At 34.8% G+C, this 20,432-nt stretch overlaps 1 protein-coding gene across 2 annotated transcripts in view; it reads right to left on the minus strand.

Moving 5' to 3' along the window:
* Positions 1 to 20,432, minus strand: part of CDH19 (cadherin 19) — an 80,545-nt gene that overhangs the window by 4,247 nt on the left and 55,866 nt on the right. For both annotated transcript variants that reach the window (XM_049900737.1, XM_049900736.1), the window contains exon 10: positions 1,233 to 1,350. In XM_049900737.1, coding sequence (XP_049756694.1) covers positions 1,233 to 1,350 — 118 coding nt within the window. The remainder of the gene's footprint in view (positions 1 to 1,232; positions 1,351 to 20,432) is intronic.

The raw sequence follows: 20,432 nt of genomic DNA on the forward strand, positions 1-20,432 counted from the left end.
ATTTACTAGGCATATTTAAGAGGTAAGAGAAAATTTACATTTTTTTCAATATATATTTTATTAAATTACTTTGTAACCAGAAATATTAAACCAAATAAATCATTTTCTTTATGTTTCAATGTGTTTATTTTGCCTTAGTAACTTATTTCATATTAATATAAACAAATCTAAGCTCAAACCTATTTTGTGTATTGGCGTTTGTGTTTTGTAGCCTCAGTATATTTGAATTCCCTTCACTGGGGAATTTGGTAAGGACAAAAGGAAGAGAAGCCCGTCTACCTTTATTCTCTCACAAGACTCCCCAAGGATTGAAACTTCAATGCAGTCGTAAGGAAGGACAAATTCATGGCCTTTGATTATAAATGCATGAGTAATAACTCCTATGGTTTTTCATATATTTGAGATATAAAGAAAAATTAAACTAGAAATCCATATGAGGACAAAAAAAAATCTGCTATTGAAGCTATAAAAAAAGTAAACAGAGTGACTTTGTATAATTTAATGTATTCCCACTTAGAGATTAAAGAAATTCTATCTTTTCACACAAAACCTTTTCAAACACTCTTCTTATATTGATAAAATTATTTCCAACATATGAAGGGAAGAAAAAAATCTCAAACCAATTTCATAAATTTATAGCTCCTAATTAATGACTCCAAATACCTTTGAATCATTCAAGCTAACATGACTAAGTTTTAAGTATATATCATCTCTTCCCCACTCATCGAATGATTTTTGAAGTATATGAGAACATGAAAGGAACCAGGTTGTTGGGGCTTCAATTAAATTTACAGGGTCGTTGAGATTTTACAAAGACCAACAGTCCCGGATGACAAAAAAAGGCACTTTCTTATTTGAAGAAAGGCGGTGAGTAACAACCCAAACTCATTGCCATCAAGTCAATTCCGACTCATAGTGACCCTATAGGACAGGGTAGAACTGCTCCACACGGTTTCTAAGGAGCGCCTGGTGGATTCAAACTGCTGACCTCTTGGTTAGCAGCCGTAGCACTTAACCACTACACCACGACGGTTTCCAGTGAGTAACAAGGGGCCAGCTTTTCAGTACCTGAATTTGGGTGTTGTTTTTCATTTTCATTGTCACTCTTTTTCTCTATTTCTCAACATTATCATGTTGTAGGAACAGTATAAAAACTAATGTTATAAATTTCATTAAAATCAAACATGAATTGAGGAGAATAGTTAAAAATCCTCATGCATAAATGGCATTACCTTGATTATCTATGATTGCAAAACTTGAGTTCATTGTGTCTTCTACAGATAGATTAAAGTAAAAATGGTGTTCTTCTATGGATTCATCTCTATCCACTGCACTGATGGTCTGAATTACCTAGGAAAAAAAAAAGATGAATATTTGTGTAGATGAATATTTGTGTGTGTGTGTGTGTGTGCGTGTGTGTGTGAGAGAGAGAGAGAGAGACTCAGGAAAAAATTGCTGCCGTTGTATTTTTGTTTGTTTGTTTGCTTTTAATATAATTGCTTTACCAAAATCATGAGGGACTTTGCAGAGGATAACTGCCAAATTAGCTTTTGTCAGATTAAAAATACTTTTATTTACCCCTTTCAAAGGAGTGTTATGATATTCCATGATATCAAATTCTTGTGGATGATCAGGTGGGTCCCATGTGCTAACCTTCTTAGAAGTTCTCAAAGTACTGCTGTCTTTATTCAAGATTCCCCCCTCCCACTTTCTGTATTCCTCCCTCTCTTTCCTTAGTCCTTCCATATCTGAATGGCAGCCATTATGATTTGCTGATGTTATATATTTCCTATTTGTATAATAGCATAATTGTGGTTGAGTTATTGGCTTCGTAAAGAATTTGTTAAAGTGATGAGCTTTTTAACTGATTTGAGGAAATAATGCATTAAAGCTTAGAGATGATGTACATGATTTCTTTTGACCCATAAGGACTATAAGAAAAGTCTTCTACATCAAATAAGTTTCTCTTGATATCTCACATCATAGAAAGTGAAGTAATGCAGATATGAACAAATCAGTTCTCAGCTAATAATTTTCTTTCAAGACATGAGTATGTTACTTAAGTAGTTCATTATAGTAAAAAAAAAAAAAAGAGAGATAGGCTGTTGAGATCACAAAATGCAGTTGTGATTAATTCTGTAAATTCGATTGATTATAGAAGTTACCCTTTTGAATTTTTAAGAATTAAAGAACCTTTAACAAGGTGTCAAACAAATGGCAGACCCAAATTTATGTTATATTTTGAAAAACAGATATCTCTGCACATGAATAAACAGTCTTGTGAAACTACTGCAATTTGTACAGATTTCCTTGATTTATCTTTTCCTCATAACACAATGTTAAATTGTAATGTACTATTAAATAATCTAATAGAAGGAAAACATTTTCATTCATTCCATGATTAAAGTAATAAATGTGTATATTGTATCATAATGCTCTTATTTTGATAAGATTTTATATAGGCATAATGGTGGGCAGGAGCTTGGTAGTCCCATATTCTGAATCATGGCTTTGCCACTTACTAATTGTGTGACCTTAGCAAATTTAGTTGTTCTCCGAGTTTTAGTTTTCTAAACTTATTTAAAAAATAGAGATACTACTACTTAAACTTTAGAATTCAATTTAAGATTTAATTTCTTAGCTTGTCGAAGAGCTTGCTTCACAATCAGTACATGTCTGTTAGGTGTTTTCTTCATGAAAAGATTCTCTTTCAGGGATTTTCAAAGGAGGGTGCTGTGCATGTTGTAAGTAATCTCATTCTGAGGTTATATATTAAACACAGAAGGAAATTCTGAGGTTCTATATTAAACACGGGAAACCCTGGTGGCGTAGTGGTTAAGTGCTAGGGCTGCTAACCAAAGGGTTGGCAGTTCAAATCCACCAGGCACTCCTTGGAAACTCTATAGGGGCAGTTCTACTCTATCCTATAGGGGTGCTATGAGTCAGAATCGACTCGATGGTAATGGTTTATGGGTATATTAAACACGTGCATCTGAATAAATAAAATGCCTCCCTTTCATGTATGAAAACTTACGAACACTGGAGAGATTTTTAACTTTGAATATGTTTTATAATACTTATAATTAATCAAACTGTCCTATACATTTATGTAGGTAAACTGAATGAGCAGGGTCTCAGCACATCTTTCCAATAAACACACCTTCACTCTGATTTTCTTTGTAATTTAGGCTTCCAATAAAATAAAATATTTTATTGGATTCCACTGTTTTACAAATATAGAAAACTACTAGCATAATAAAATCAGTCGCACATCAAGTATCATTTATACTATTGAACTAACCTTGAACATGTACACTTTTCATGAAAAAACAAAGCTCAGCATTACACCTCAACAAAAAGAAAACAAAAATCCTCACAACTGGACCAATAAGCAAAATCATGATAAACGGAGAAGATTAAAGTTGCCAAGGGTTTCACTTTACCTGGATCCACAGTTAATGCCCATGGAAGCAGCAGTTAAGAAATCAAAGGACATATTACATTGGGAAGATCTGCTGCAAAAGACCTCTTTAAAGTGTTAAATAGCAATTGTTTTCAATTGCCTCATATGCATGAGAAAGTTGGACAATGAATAAGGAAGACCAAAGAGGAATTGATGCCTTTGAATTATGGTGTTGGCAAAGAATATTGAATATACCATGGACTGCCAGAAGAACCAACAAATCTGTCTAGGAAGAACAGCCAGAATGCTCCTTAAAAGCAAGGATGGCAAGATTTCGCCTTACACACTTTGGACATGTTATCAGGAGGCACCAGTCACTGAAGAAGGACATCATACTTGATAAAATAGAGGGTCAACGAAAAAGAGGAAGGCCCTCGATGAGATAGATTGACATAGTGCGTGCAACAATGCACTCAAGAATAACAATTGTGAGGATGGCACAGGGCCGGGCAGTATTTCATTCTGTTGTACAGAGGGTCGCTATGAGTCAGAACCAACTTGACGGCACCTAACAAAAAGAACAATGTCTTGACCAGGGAATGTTCATTTTTCTTTTTAATGTAACATTGGAAGGTTTTTGTTTGTTTTAATTTTCAAGTAAAATTTTAAGAAAAATTCCTTTGTTGTGTTGCTTGAAGAGGGAAGAAGGAAAAGAGACAGACAGAAAAAGACAAACCCTAGATTTCTACGCTATTTACTTATATCTATTTCCCTGGAACCTATTACTGGTTTATACATTTATAGAAGGAGCAAAGCCATTTTTTTATATATATATATATATAAATACACACACACACAAAACAACCATAGTTTGAGGAGCTAGAAAATGAGCAATAACTGGCAGATTTTGAGAGCCTAGATTTTTAATACCCTCTTTATTTTCTGTGTGGAGTTCTGTCTAACATTTTCTGATCCAATATATTCCATTTTAAATTTGTAGTGTTTTGAAACCTGTAATGGAAATGCATTGTGTCCACACAGGCAATCTAGAAATACCACCTTTTAATGAGAGCTTATCTATAGGCCAGACCCTGCATTATCTTAGCTAATCTTCACATGGATCCTATGCAATAAATCTTATGATTGTCCTTATTTTATAAAAACTTATATTAAGCCTCAAGTTAATTATCTCAGGCAAGTAAATTGGGCAGCTCAGCATTTGAATGCAAGCTCATGCTACAGCCGCCATGAAAATGTTTAAGACGTACACTTGGTCCCGGGACACGTTTAGCTTTTAGAGTGATTCCCGCACATGAATACAAAAAGCTGCCGTAAACAACATGAGATACATAAAAATAACAAGCAAACAAAATGCCCCCTAAAAGGCAGAGAAAGACCGTTATAATAAGTCATATAATTGCTATAAAATATAGACCAAAAATAACTGGGATTGGGGGTTGGGAGGGAATAATTGAGTTTTGATATAGGAGAAAGAGACATTTTGCCATCGTGGGAGTACTGCAATTGATCATTATACTAATATTTATATACATATATAGTAACACTTGGGTCGCTTTGAGTCACAGTCTACCAGATGGCACGCGAAAACAGCCGATAACATATTAACACCTAAATAAAAATATCAATTAATTGGGAAAATGTGATCCAGACAAGGAGCCCTGGTGGTGCAGTAGTTAAGAGATCTATGGCTACCCACGAGATTGGCGGTTCGAACCCATGAGCCGCTCTGCGGAAGAAAAATGTGGCAGTCTGCTTCCCTAAGATTACAGCCTCGGAAACCCTATGGGGCATTTCTGCTTTGTCCTATAGGGTCACTCTTAGTCAGGATCAATTTGATGGCAATGGTTTTTTTTATCCAGACAAAAGAATAGCATATGAAAATCTTTAAGGATGGTATATTAGGTTAAAGTAAATGAAATTAATGTTATGTACGTCAAAAATGGCCAGTGACAGTTTCATAAGTTTCATAAAGTTCAGCATAATCATTTTATGAAACTACAAATAGTATTTGACTTTAAAGATAATTATAGGAAGAAAGATAATCACTTTTCCTCTATCAATTAGTTTGTACTTTTGCTTTTCCCTACTAAAGGGGACACAGATAAGCCCAGATTAGTAAAATGTCATTCCCAGATTAAATGTCCTGATGAAAAAATCAGACCAATGCTCACTTTTCCAAGAACAATAGGTGTGGCCATTATTAAACATACATTTTTTGACAATTGGCCAAAGAAACTACTATTGTACACTATGATTTGGAACAATCACTTAACACATTTTAGTTTCATTTTCCAAGACTACAAAGCAAGTAGCAGTGCAATCTACCACCATGATTAGATAAGGGATAAATTGTCAAATAAAATTATAAACTATAATGCAATATAAATTATAAATCAATATACAGATGTTGAGTATTAATTGATATAAATGATCAATTTATTGAAATATACTTAATAAGTCATACCCCCAGTACACCATTTCCAATTGGGCACACTATATATTCTTCTGGCCATTGCCGGACCACTAAAATCTGACCCGGACATGGTCTACATATCTACAGGATTACCTAACAGAGTGATGAAAAGTAACTGTGGCATGCTTCTGCATGTTTTATGTGAGATTGGATGAAGCAGTCTGGTTTTATGGGAAAGTCCCCCGGTAGAACTGTCTGAGGTCCACTCCAGAAGATATGTTAGATCTCTCGTGGGGTAGCAAGAGTGAGGATAGAGAGAGATCATCACATTAAAGAGGTATTTAGGAGATGGAATCAATAAGACTTAATGATTGACTGGATGTTGTTGTTGTTAGGTGCCATGAAGTCAATTCCAACTATAGCGATCCATGGGATAAGTAGAACTGCCCTATGGGGCTTTCTAGACTGTAATGTTTATGGGAGCAAATCTCCAGGTCTATCCTCTAGCAGGAGCCACTGGGTGGATTCATATTGTCTACCTTTCAGTCAATAGCCAAGCACTTAACCTTTGCATCACCTCCTGATCACTGAACGTGGAGAGTAAAAGATGCAAAGGGAACAAGGAAGTTGTCAATCTATCTTTCTTGCACAACTTGTTGAGTTATAGAAACTTTTGCTAGGAATACTGATAAAAGGGCAGACTTGGGAGTGATTTTGATGTAACCATGGGATGTTGAGTAAAAACTTTTTGCAGTTAGTTTAATATACAGCTTAAAATTATAGAAGAATGAGCTGACTAGAAATAAAGATCTAGTTGTCTTGATATGAACTAGTCTAGATATGAACTGTAACTGAAACATAGGGGTGAATGAGAAACTAGAAGGAGTGAGTTTGAGAAAAAAATGAAAAGCAGGAGACACACAAATGAGAGGGAGAGGGGAAGATGTGAAGAAAACCAGGGGTCACAATGTGAGACCTCAGAAACTTAGACAAGAGTAAAAAATAACATGGGGATATTGGACAAGAGTATTGGCATGACAGAATAAAAAAATCACTGATATTATACTTCTGGAAGTATGTTTAATATCAGTCAAGATAAAGAGAATCTTTGATTTGAAAACTGATGCTGTTTCCACCAAAAGAAAAGGGCAAATTACACTGTCAGCTCATTTATTATTCATAAATAGCAAACCACTGAAAGTTCCCCCCCTCCTCCTCAGCCCAAACATGTACACATTAAGAAGGAAATCAAAAATTCTTTTTTTACCTATATGGGACATTGAGGAATTGTCTGGTTTCCTCTACTATGGAGTACAACTATTCTGTGGTTGTGATTTTACTTTATAATGAATGAATTAACTATCCAAATAAAATAGATGTACTACAGCTTTTAACCCGTCATTTCATCCAGCTATTTGATCCTGTGTAAAATGAGACAAAAAATAATCTACTTCATTTCAGAATCTTTAAAGAGAAAGACTGGCTGTCAGTATTTTTTTTTTCTCTCTCTCTAGTGTCATACTTCTTTGAATACAATACAGAGATTAGAGACAAATAACTAACAAAAAAAAAAATTTGATTTTCCAAAACCAGTGTCATACATAAACTATTAAAATACTGGCTTGATAGCAGTCTTTTTGAGACTACAAGAATCCCTACATGGGATATGATGGCCAAATGTTGATCTTCCTTAAATAATTCTTACATAATTGAAATTATAGATACTCTCTCTTCTGTTTAAGCCCTTAAAATTATTTTCTGCACCATTATCAAATATGTGTTTATCTATATTCTTTTCTATCTCAGGGCTTCAAGGTATTTTTTTTTTTTTTTTTTTTAAATAATCTATGAGTCGGAATCGACTCGACAGCACTGGCTGGTGGTATTGGTAATTTAGGAAACCCTGGTGGCATAGTGGTTAAGTGCTGCAGATGCTAACCAAAGGGTCGGCAGTTGGAATCTACCAGGTGCTCCTTGGAAACTCTATGGGGCAGTTCTACTCTGTCCTATGGGGTCGCTATGAGTCGGAATCGACTCAACGGCACTGGGACTGGGCTTTTATTGGTAATTTATTTTGGTGTGAAGTGACTATCTAAATTTACTTTTTAAAAAATAATCAGTTTCCTTCTCTGACTCCCCACTAAACTCCATGATGGCACATACTAGTGAGATATTTGACTACTGTTATTGGTACTAATTATATCAGTTTCCTCTTATTATATTTAATGCGTGTGCATTTTGACTTACTTTATTTGTAACCTAGTTCTTATATTTTTTAAATAATTGTTTTGAGCATCTGACAAAAGACATTATCCTGCTCCTACTCTCATGTGAAATACACATTGACATTGCTGGTTCTATTACAATATCAAGGGTTCATAAACACCTTATAACCCATTGCCGTCAAGCCAATTCCAACTCATAGAGGACCTATAGGACAGAGTAGAACTGCCCCATAGAGTTTCCAAGGAGCGCCTGGTGGATTCAAACTGCTGACCTTTTGGTTAGCAGCAGTAGTCTTAACCACTATGCCACTAGGGTTTCTAGATCATTCATAATCCCCTTAGAAGGAAATGGATGCCACACTAAGAATTTATAATGTGTGACATTACTCTTAAGTGTTAATATTAACAAAATTGTTTTAATGAAGTCCTACCTATTTTTTCATTTGGTTTTATATTATCTTTACAAAATTCTTATACAGTAGACATTGTAGAGCAGAAGTTATATCATTTTTTAAGAGGAGAAGACTGGTATTCTACTTGATTAGGAGATTATCTCATCTGGGAAGTGTGGGTGCATGCTAGAATAGGTCTCTCGCTATTATCGCACTGTACTATCTCTTTGTTACTGTTGTTCACTGTTGTTGTTGATGTTTTATTCCCACATGAGGAGAAACACATTTGAATTAAAACCCTTGGGTTCTTAAAACGCATGATTTTTATACAATGATCAAGAATACCAATCAGTTCATACAATGGTCTGAGACAATCAACTGGGAAGTAATACTCCCCCGAATTAACACTGGAAAACAAATGTTCATTTGTTCAAAGAACAGCTTTGTCTCTCAAAAACACAGGACAAAACAAAATAAAAGAAACAAACCAGAAACAAAAGACAGCAGCTAAAGAATAGATTAAGGGAACAAAACATATTTTGCTAACTTGTTCATTTTTCTTGAAGTAAAGAGATAAATCCATCAAGTTCACCCGGACACTAGCTATTATTGGGAAAGATGTGTGCTATGTATGACTTATGACTAAATTAGAATTGTAGTAGATAATCCCACTGAAAAAAAATAAAGAAACTTGAATTAAATACCTATGTTTTCTTTGACTCTTTAGCCACGTTACGGGCCAAGAAAGATAATTACCTGGGAATAAAATGACTTATTTGTTTTCTGATATTCTACCACAATGAAGTAATCTCCAATATTACAAATTCACCATTAACAAATTATCGATTATTTTTGGAAACAAGCAAAATCTTTTTTAAAACAGGAAAACATTGTATACAGTAAAGGCATAAGACATAGACTTCTCCACTGAAATGCTTTTGTATAATTTAAAATTGTTTTACAATGCCATATTTTTCTCCATCCCATCTTTTTACAGGTTTACACAATAAAAAGAAAACCAGCAAAGCTCACGGACAATCTCAAAAATTCTCACACACACAGTCACATCACAAACTGTAAAAATCAAGTTTCACATTTCAAAGAAAATCTCCCTAATTGTTTGTGAAAACAAGTTTTAAAAATCTTATATTCTAGATGTTAAAAAAAGGTAATAAATGAATCTGTTCCTTTTATAGGATGACTTATTGATTTCTCTGTAATCTAATTGCCAGAAATCGTATTACTTCAAGACTCATTAATCTGGTTGCTCTAATAATCTAGGAGCCAATTTGAAAGACTGCTTTTTTTTTTTAATTGGGTTAAAGATGATTTATTTGGTAAATGGCATCTCCAAATACCCTTTACCTTGGTTATTATTCCTAAATTAAGCTTAAATTATGTTTTGCCCTCTTTTTTTTATATAGCCACTTTGTTAGTATTGCTATATATATATATATAAATAATTCATCAAACGTGTTTTTATCAATCAGTTGATTAAAATTGATTATTAAAATAATTCAAATGCTTGATTCCTAAAAGGCTTAGTAATATTTTAAAAGAATATATAATAATGGATATAGTTTCTGGAGTTGATAATAAAGGAAAAATCATGATAATTTCTATCAATGCATTTTTCAGAAAATTATTTGCAAAAAGTTCAATTAAAAAAAAAAAACCCAAGCGTGGGGAAAACATTTATGTTGAAAATAACCTATATGCCATCTGTAGTGGATACAAAGTTCTTAGGCATTTCTTTATTGACCAGCTTACCTATAGGTAAGTATCAGTACCTAGAACTAGCTTTTAAACAGGATAGTGTTTTCTTAACCAGTAAGTCATCTCTGTATGTTAATGGTAGAATTACTTTTTTTAGGTATTCATAAATAATTATGTCCCTAACTACCTTTTGCCTGTATTTTTAATTAAAATCTATTGACCTACCAAAAAAGGTATAGGGTTTATGAATAAAGTTATTTATATATATATATATATTTTTATAATAGAAAAGATTTACTAAATTTGACACTGCTTTCAAATATTTATTTGTTCTGGAATCTTCTTCATCCTTTGCCTTTTAAGCCTATGATACTTTTAATATATAAAAGTTTTTCCTCTATTTCGTATTCTTGCTTTTTCATATTTTCTGTATGCATTCTCTCAAATTTAATTTTAGAGAGTTCTTTACTATTCCCAAAATTCGAGATTCTATTAGACATTTAGATGAGGTATGTTGCCTAAAAACAGAAGTATTTTCTATAATTTTTTATAGCTTTGGGCTCTGTCTTAGACACAGACAGACAGATAGAAAACATCTCTTGTAGTTAAGAAAGAATTAATTTTAATTGCTAGCATCTGAGTACAACATATCTCAACTAGTGTTGAACTATAGGTAGGACTCCCTTTTATTAAAATATATTATTTGAAAATAAATAACAAAAGAAAACAAATCAAAAATCACAAATAAAAAACAAAATGACATGGAGTTTTCCTCAGAGTTGACTTAAACATTACTAAAAATAAAGGGAAAGAGAGCCAGAGAGTGAGCAAGAAAGAGAGACGAGATTTTTTGTTTGTTTGTTTGTTTTCTGGAGACGACTTCCAATTTTATTTATTGAGTATTTCACCTGTCCACACTGATTTTATTCTACCAGTTTCACATATTACAAACCTGTTCACATTGGCTACTATTTTTGTATCCTATTTTGTTCAACATTTCCATCTATTTCTTGAGGAAACCTAGTATGTTTTTGTTTCATTTTGTTTATCAGTAGCATTAAATATACTACTATATGGTAACACTAGACGGGTGCATTATATACTGATGGCACTCACATTATCTGTCGCTACAATGTCAGTTCATAAACTGTAGTGTCTGTAGTGGGTTGAATGGGAATATCGGCTTCCTCTCGGATCTGAGTAAAGGAACTTTACATCTAGCCATGATATAAAGTATTCTTTCAGATACTTAAAGGACTGAAACCAACTTCTAGATTTCAGTAGTGATTATCTACAAGTCGCTTTAGAATTATTTGATTATTTATAGTCTTCCTCCTGAAATGGAAACCCTGGCAGTGTAGTGGTTAAGTGCTATGGCTGCTAACCAAAAGGTTGGCAGTTCAAATCCACCAGGCGCAGCCTTGGAAACTATGGGGCAGTTCTACTCTGTTCTATAGGGTCGCTATGAGTCGGAATCGACTCCACAGCAACAGGTTTTTTTTTTTTTTCTTTCTCCTGAAATAAGGCTGACAAATGGGACTTACTCTGTGTTTGAGCAGTGGGCATCTCAGAAAGGTGGCGAGAATCAATAAGATTGGCTTTATTTTTGCCCTTAAAATTATAAACACAATTCCTTCCTGAATACAGAAAAAAAAAAAGAAAGAAAAAGCATCTCTCTTACTTCTTGTATTATGCAAAATTAGTCAAAGGATGGCTACTTTTCATGATTAGCATGGTGTGGTTGAAATCAGTCTGGCTTTTGGAGAAAGATACAAATTATAATCCTGGCTCAATAATTTATAAACTATATGATGTTGGGAAATATATTTAAACTATTTGAAGCTTAATAAAAATATTTATAATATTTTTTAAAAATAGATTATTTCATCAATTTTTTAGGTGATTTTATATTTAAAATCTTAGCAGGTCACAAGAAACTTTATGCCACTACATCAAATTGGTATTTTTTTTCTCAGAAGAGTTTAACTACCATATAAGTGCTACAGCTGCTAACCAAATGGTCAGCAGTTCAAATCCACCAGGTGCTCCTTGGAAACTCTGTGGGGCAGTTCTACTCTGTCCTATAGGGTCGCTATGAGTCGGAATCAACTCCATGACACTGGGTTTTTGGGTACCATTAGAGTACATTGCCCTGAAATTAGTATTTTAGTTTCTTTTTGAGCAGTTCTACCTATTTTAAACACTGATATTTTATCATTTTTTCCTTCTTAGAAGCAGTCCAGAACACAAAGATACTGAGCTAGATGTCCCCTGAGACTATGGTCTCCAGCACTCAGCCCAGTAATTGGGTCTCTGAGGGAGTTTGGATGTGTCTGTGAAGCTCCCATGATCTTACCTTGGTCAAGTTGTGCTCACTTCTCCAGTATTGTGTACTGTCTTACCCTCCACCAAGTTACAACTTAATTATTGTCTAGTTAGTATCTTTCCCTTCCCATCCCTTGCTTATAACAATCAAAAATTGTTTCTTTTTGTGTGTAAACCTTTTCATTAGTTTTTATAACAGTGGTCTCATATGGTATTTGTCCTTTTGTGATTTACTTATTTCACTCAGCATTATACCCTCCAGATTCATCCATGTTGTGAGGTGTTTCCCAGATTCTTCATTGGTCTTTATTGTTGCATGGTATTCCAATGTGTGTATGTACCATAGTTTATCCATTCATAAGTTGATGGGCACTTAGGTAGTTTCCATCTTTTTTGCTGTTGTGAATAATGCTGCAATGAACATGGGTGTGCATATGGCTATTCTTGTGACGGCTCTTATTTCTCTAGGATATACTCCTAGCAGTGGGATTGCTGGATCCTATGGTATTTCTAGTTCTAGTTTTTTTAAGGAAGTGCTATATTGTTTTCCAAAATGGTTGTACCATTTTACATTCCCATCAGCAGTGCATAAGAGTTCCAAACTCCTCAATGCCTCTCCAATATTTGTTATTTTCTGTTTTCTTGATTTGCGCCAGTAATGTTGGAGTGAGATTGTATCTCATTATAGTTTTGATTTGTGTTTATCTAATGGCTAGTGATCGTGAACATTTCCTAATATGTCTGTTAGCCACCTGAATGTCTTCTTTGGTGAAGTGTCTGTTCATGTCCTTTGCCCATTTTTTAATTGGGTTATTTGTCTTTTTGTTGTAGAGGTGTTGGATTTTCTTGTAGATTTTAGAGATTAGACCTTTGTTGGATCTGTCATAGCCAAAATTTTTTTTCCAGCCTGTAGGTTCTCTTTTTACTCTTTTGGTGAAGTCTTTTGATGAGCATAAGTGTTTAGTTTTTAGAAGATCCCAGTTATTTAGCTTATCTTCTAGTGTTTGTATATTGTTAGTTATGGTTTGTATCCTATTTATACCATGTATTAGGGCCTTTAGAATTGACTCATTTTTTCTTCTATGATCTTTATAGTTTTTGCTTTTATATTTAGGTCTAAGATCCATTTTTGAATTAATTTTTGTGTGTGGTGTGAGGTATGGGTCCTGTTTCATTTTTTACAGACGGACATCCAGTTTTGCCAGCACCATTTGTTAAAAAAGACTGCCTTTTCCCACTTTAATGGACTTTGAGACTTTGTCAAGGATCAGGTGACTGTAGGTGGATCGACTTACATCTGGGTTCTCAATTCCGCTCAGTTGATCAATGTGTTTGTCATTGTACCAGTACCAGGCTGTTTTGAGTACTGCAGTCAAATAGTAGGTTCTGAGGTCAGGTAGTGAGACTCCTCCTACTTTATTCTTCTTCTTCAATAGTGTTTTACTTATCTGGGGCCTCTTTCCATATTAACTTAATGGTTAGTTATTCCATCTTGTTAAAGAATGTTTTGGTATTTGAACTGGGATTGCATTGTATTTGTAGATTCCTTTGGGTAGAAACAACATTTTCACAATGTTGAGCCTACCTATCCAAGACCATGGTCTGTGTTTCCATTTTTGTAGGTCTTGTTTGATTTCTTGCAATAGTGTTTTGTAGTTTTGTTTGTATAGGTCTTTTATATCCCTGATTAGATTTATTCCTAAGTATTTTTTTTTTTTTTTAGGGGCTGTCATAAATGGTGGAAACCCTGGTGGTGTAGTGGTTAAGTGCTACGGCTGCTAACCAAAAGGTCGGCAGTTCAAATCCACCAGGTGCTCCTTGGAAACTCTACAGGGCAGTTCTACTCTGTCCCATAGGGTCGCTATGAGTCAGAATTGACTCGACGGCAGTGGGGGTCATAAATGGTGTAGTCTTCCTGATTTCCTTTTTATCTTTCTCTTCATTGGTGTGTAGGAATCCAACTGATTTTTCTATGTTTATCTTATATCTTGCCACTCTGCTGAATCTTTTTATTAGTTCCAGTAGTCTTCCTGTGGAGCCCTTTGGGTTCTTTATGTATAGTATCATATCATCTGCAAACAAGGATAGTTTTACTTCTTCCTTACCAATTTGGATGCCATTTATTTCTTTTTCTTGCCTTATTGCTCTAGCTAGAACTTCCAGCACAATATTAAATAAAAGTGGTGATAAAGGGCATCCTTGTCTTGTTCCTGTTCTCAGGAGGAATATTTTCAACCTCTTTCTGTTAAGAATGATGTTGATTGTATAGATGCCCTTCATTATGTTAAGGAATTTCCCTTCTGTTTCTATTTTATTGAGAGCTCTTATCAGGAATAGTTGTTGGACTTTATTGAATGCTTCTTCTGCATTGATTGAGATGATCATGTGATTCTTTTGTTTTATTTATATGGTGGATTATGTTGATTGATTTTCTAATGTTGAACCATCCTTGCATACCTGGTATGAATCCTGTTTGGTTGTGGCGTATTATTATTATTTTAATATGATGCTGAATTCTATTGGTTAGAATTTTGTTGTCATGAGAGATATTGGTCTGCAGTTTTCTTTTTTTGTGGTGTATTTGTCTGGTTTTGGTATCAGGGTTATGCTGGCTTCATAGAATGAATTCAGAAGTATCCTTTCCTTTTCTGTGTTCTGAAATAGTTTGGGTAGTACAGATACAATCTCGTCTCCAAATGTTTGGTAGAATTCTCCAGTGAAGCCATCTGGGCCAGGGCTTTTTTTTTGTTGGGAGTTTTTTGTTTGTTTGTTTGTTTTACCTTTTCAGTATCTTCTCTTGTTATAGACTTATTCAGATTTTTTACCTCAGTTTGCATTAGTTTAGGTAGATAGTGTGTTTCCAGAAATTCGTCCATTTCCTCTAGGTTTTCTGTTTTGTTGGAATACAGTTTTTTATAGTACTCTGTTATGATCCCTTTTATTACAGTTGGTTCTGCTGCAATGTCCCCTATTTCATTTCTTCTTTGGGTTGTGTCCTCTCTTGTTCTCTTTTGTAAATTTGGCAAATGATTTGTCGATTTTGTTGATTCTTTCAAAGAACCAACTTTTGGTTTTGTTGATTCTTTCTATTGTTTTTCTGTCCTCTATTTAATTTATTTCTGCTCTGATATTTATTAGTTCCTTTCTTCTAGCGACTTTGGTCTCCTCTTGCTGTTCTCTTTCTCTTTGTTCTACTTGTATAACTAATGTTTTAATTTTGTCCCTTTCTTCTTTTTTGATGGGTGCATCTCTTGCTATAAATTGACCTCTGAGTATTGCCTTTGCTGTGTCACAAAGGTTTTGGTATGATGTGTTTTCATTCCCATTTGATTCTAGGAATTTTTTGTATTCCACCTTTGATTTCTTCTATTACCCCTGGTTTTTAAGCAAGGGTTTTTTTTTGTTTTGTTTTTGTTTTTTTCAGTTACTATTTATTTGATTTTTTCCCCTTGCCCTGCCTATTGTTAATTTCTAGTTTAATGGTGTTGTGATCAGAAAAGATAATAGGGAAGTCAGCACCACTTGACCAAGGCAAAGTCATAGAAACTTCATAAGCATACACAAACTCACCAAGGGACCGAATTACTGGGCTGACGGCTGGGGACCATAGTCTTGGGGGACATCTAGCTTAATTGGCATAACATATTTTATAAGAAAACATTCTACATCCTACTTTGGTAAGTAGTGTCTGGAGTCTTAAAAGCTTGTGAGCAGCCATCCCAGATACTCCGCTGATCCCACCCTGTCTGGAGCAAGGGAGGATGAAGAAAGCCAAAGGCACAAGGGAAAGATTTGTACAAAGGACTAATGGACCACAGCTACCACAGCCTCCACCAGACTGAGCCCAGCACAACTAGATGGTGCCTGGCTACTACCACTGACTGTTCTGACAGGGATCACAATAGAAGGTCCCGGACAGAGCTAGAGAAAAACGTAGAACAAAATTCTAACTCAAAAAAGAAGACCAGACTAATTTGTCTGACATAGACTGAAGAAACTCTAAGAGTATGGCTCCTGGACACCCTTTTAACTTGGTACTGAAGTCACTATTGAGGTTTACCCTTCAGCAAAGATTAGATAGGCCCACAAAACAGAAGGAGATTCAATGGGCACACCAGCCTAAGGGCAATGACAAGAAGGCAGGAGGGACATGAAAGCTGGTAATGGGGAGCCTGGGATCAAGAAGGGGAGAGTGTTGACATGTCATGGGGTTGGCAACCAATGTCACAAAACAATATGTTTATTAATTGCTTAATGAGAAACTAATTCACTATGTAAACCTTCATCTAAAGCACAATGAAATAAAGATATTAAAGAAAAAGTAAAAAAAAAAAAGGCAAGCTACCAACTGGGAGAATATTTTCAGAAAGCATATATCCAACAAGAATGTAATAACCAAAAGATATTTAAAAGTTTGACAATTTAACTACAAAAAGAAAAATAACCCAAATATGGGCAAAGGAATTGAACAGACATTTCACCAAAGAGGATATTCAAATGGCCACCAAACACATGAAAAGATGCTCAGCGTTATTAGCTATCAGAGAGATGCAAATGAAGACCACAGTGAGATATCATTTCACTCCCATTAGGATAACTAAGATGAAAAAGAGAGAGAGAGAGAAAAGAAAGAAAGAGAGAGAGAGAAAGAAAATAACAGATTTTAGTGAGGATATGGGGAAATTGGAACTCTTAGCCACTGCTGGTGTAAATGCAAAATGGTACAGCCATTGTGGAAAACAATGTGGCAAAAATAGAACAAAAAACTAAAACTAGAACTACTATAACCCATTGCCATCAAGTCAATTCCAACTCATAGTGACCTTATAGGACAGAGTAGAACTGCCCCATGTGGTTTCCAAGGAATGCCTGGTGGATTCAGACTACTGACCTTTTGGTTGGCAGCCGTAGCTTTTTAACCACCATGCCACCAGGTCTTCCAGAACTACATATGGTCCAGCAATTCCACTCCTCTACAATTCCACTCAGCCAGTAGGAGAAATGAAGTCTTGATACATGCCACGGTATGGGTGAAGCTTGAAGACATGCTAAGCAAAATAAACCAATCACAAAATCACATGTGTTGTATGACCTCACTTGTGTAAAAAGACAAGAAAAGGCAAATGTATTGAGACCAAAGTTTATTAGTGGTTACCAGAGGTGGGAGGGAAGAGGGAAAGGAGGGCTAACAGTAATGGGAAAATTGCATTAAGAGTAGGGCTGCAAAGCAAACAAATAAATAAAGATATTATTGACTTTTTTTTTTTTTAAATAGAATAAAACTAATTCTACCTTCAATTATCATATGGGCATTTTGGACACTTTTATAAATCTAGAATACATTACGGGAGCTCAGGGATACTGTTTTTCTCATGCCTTGAACATTTTGCCATTTCATCATCCTAGGAATTGTTTCATCCTTACCCATACATTTTTCCAAATATGCCCTCGAAAGACTTAAATGATAAGGGAACTGTATGAAGGATGGCCTAGAAGAATGATACAATAATGAAACAAATCTTCACCACTGTACCATTTAAAATTTGTTTTCATTGTACTGCCCAAAATATTACAGCACTTTCAAGAAGATATAAAAGATAGTAGGTAGACTACATTTTAGTCTTATTTTAGCTTTCATTGACTGCAGTTGAAATTCCTCATTTTTCATTTTCTGTCTCTATGACAAAGAAAAGAAAATTGACAGAGGAAGACATTTCACAATTACTAGATAACTCAGATGATGAATAGCAAAAGCAGAACCAGCACTATAAACTCAAGATGATGATGAAATTGATCACGTAACCAAAATCTCAGACTTTGAATCTTTGGGTGACTATATACCAGGTGAACTTTCTCAAAGTCAAGAATCAATGAATGAGCAATGTAACTCCAAGTGCCAAAGAGAAACCATGGTGCCATCATTCTGTTAGTCATTCAAGAGCAAGGACTTCACACAATATTTTGTAACAATAACTTGGACTATCCTGGTTTGGTAAAAGTAAATGTGACTGTATGTTTTCATCTTTTATAAGATTTTTCTACCAAAATTTACTTGATATATCTTGTAAATTGAAAATGTAGAAGACAGCATGTATCTAAATGTAACTGGAAGGAAATACCAAAACCCAGTGCCGTCGAGTTGATTCTGACTCATAGTTACCCTATAGGACAGAGTAGAACTGCCCCATAGAGTTTCCAAGGAAAGCCTGGCAGATTCAAACTGCTGACCCTTTGGTTAGCAGCCATAGCACTTAACTACTACGCCACCAGGGTTTCCGGAAGGAAATAGATACTGTACAATTTCCTTTTTAAAAGTAGATTTTTCATTTTATTTGATGTTTACGAATCTAAAAATTAAATGCTTTGCAGTCATGGATCAAAGAAGATAGCCGTTTTCTCTTCCACAAAAATATGAGCTGCCAACGATTTTAAAAACCTCTTGAAATATTCCACTTTAGCAATGTAAATTCATTACCAGAAGTAAAATAATGATAAGCTAGTACTTATTAGAGATGTATTTAGAACTTGGGATAATCATTTTCATACCTTTAACACAGAAAAAAATATGAAACAAAGTATGGATTTACTGTGTTTACATTATACTTAAATTTTAATAAAACTTTTCACTACTCCTTTATTATTTCTGTAAATTATTTATAAAATGAATTTTTTTGTAAAGAGTACATTTGACCAGAATGCAACTAGTGAGAACCACTTTTCCTGAAATAGTGAGGGTTAAGGATGTAGACATTTCCTCTTTCAAAAACTGGCCTCCATACATGTCTGTGTCAATAGTCTTATTGTTTTCTCCTACCTTTCTGGTCATAAAAAAAAAAAAAAAAAAAAAACTCCATTTTGTTTACGGTAATCTTCCTTTACCTGATTCTGAAATACTGATGTATCTAAGGTCTCTGTCCTATGTCCTTTCATACTCTTATTTTATTTCCTTCCTCGGTGATGTTACATCCTTTTCTAAGTCCAAATATTTTAGAAAGTTGAAAATCTCTGTTTTTAAATCCAACAGGTACTTTTATTTTCTGCTTTTGCCTGACCTATACGTACCAAACCCCACACGTCTGTCAGTTTGTCATACTGTGGAGGCTTGTGTGTTGCTGAGATGCTGGCAGTTATGCCACTGGTATTCAAATACCAACAGGGTCACCCATGGCAAACAGGTTTCAGCTGAGCTTCCAGGCTAACACAGACTAGGAAGAAAGTCCTCATGGTCTATTTCTGAAAAGAATTAGCCAGTGAAAACCTTATGAATAGCAGCATAACATTGTCTGATAGTCCCGAAAGATGAGCCCCTCAGGTTGGAAGGCACTCAAAATACGACTGGGGAAGAGCTGCCTTGTCAAAGTAGAGTCCACCCTAATGACGTGGTTGAAGTCAAGCTTTTGAGACCTTCATTTGCTGATGTGGCACAACTCAAAAATGAGAAGAAACAGCTGCAAACATCCATTAATAATTGGAACCTGGAACGTACAAAGTATGAATCTAGAAAAACTGAAAATCATCAAAAAGGAAATGGAACACCTAAATATCCATATCCTAGGCATTGGTGAGCTGAAATGGACTGGTATTTGGTCATTTTGAATCGGACAATCATATGGTTGACTGCTAGGAATGACAAATTGAAGAGGAATGATGTTGCATTCATTGTCAAAAAGAACATTTGAAGATCTAATCTGAGGTACAAAGCTGTCAGTGATAGGATAATATCCGTACCCCTACAAAGAAGATGAATTAATATGACTATTATTCAAATTTACGCATCAACCACTAAGGCCAAAGATGAAGACATTGAAGATTTCTACCAACTTATGCAGTCGAAAACTGACTGAACATGCAATCAAGATGTACTGATAATTACTGGTGGTTGGAATGTGAAAGTCAGAAATGAAGAAGGATCAGTAGTTGGAAAATGTGGCCTTAGT

Source organism: Elephas maximus, chromosome 11, assembly GCF_024166365.1.
Source record: "Elephas maximus indicus isolate mEleMax1 chromosome 11, mEleMax1 primary haplotype, whole genome shotgun sequence".
NCBI lineage: Eukaryota > Metazoa > Chordata > Mammalia > Proboscidea > Elephantidae > Elephas > Elephas maximus.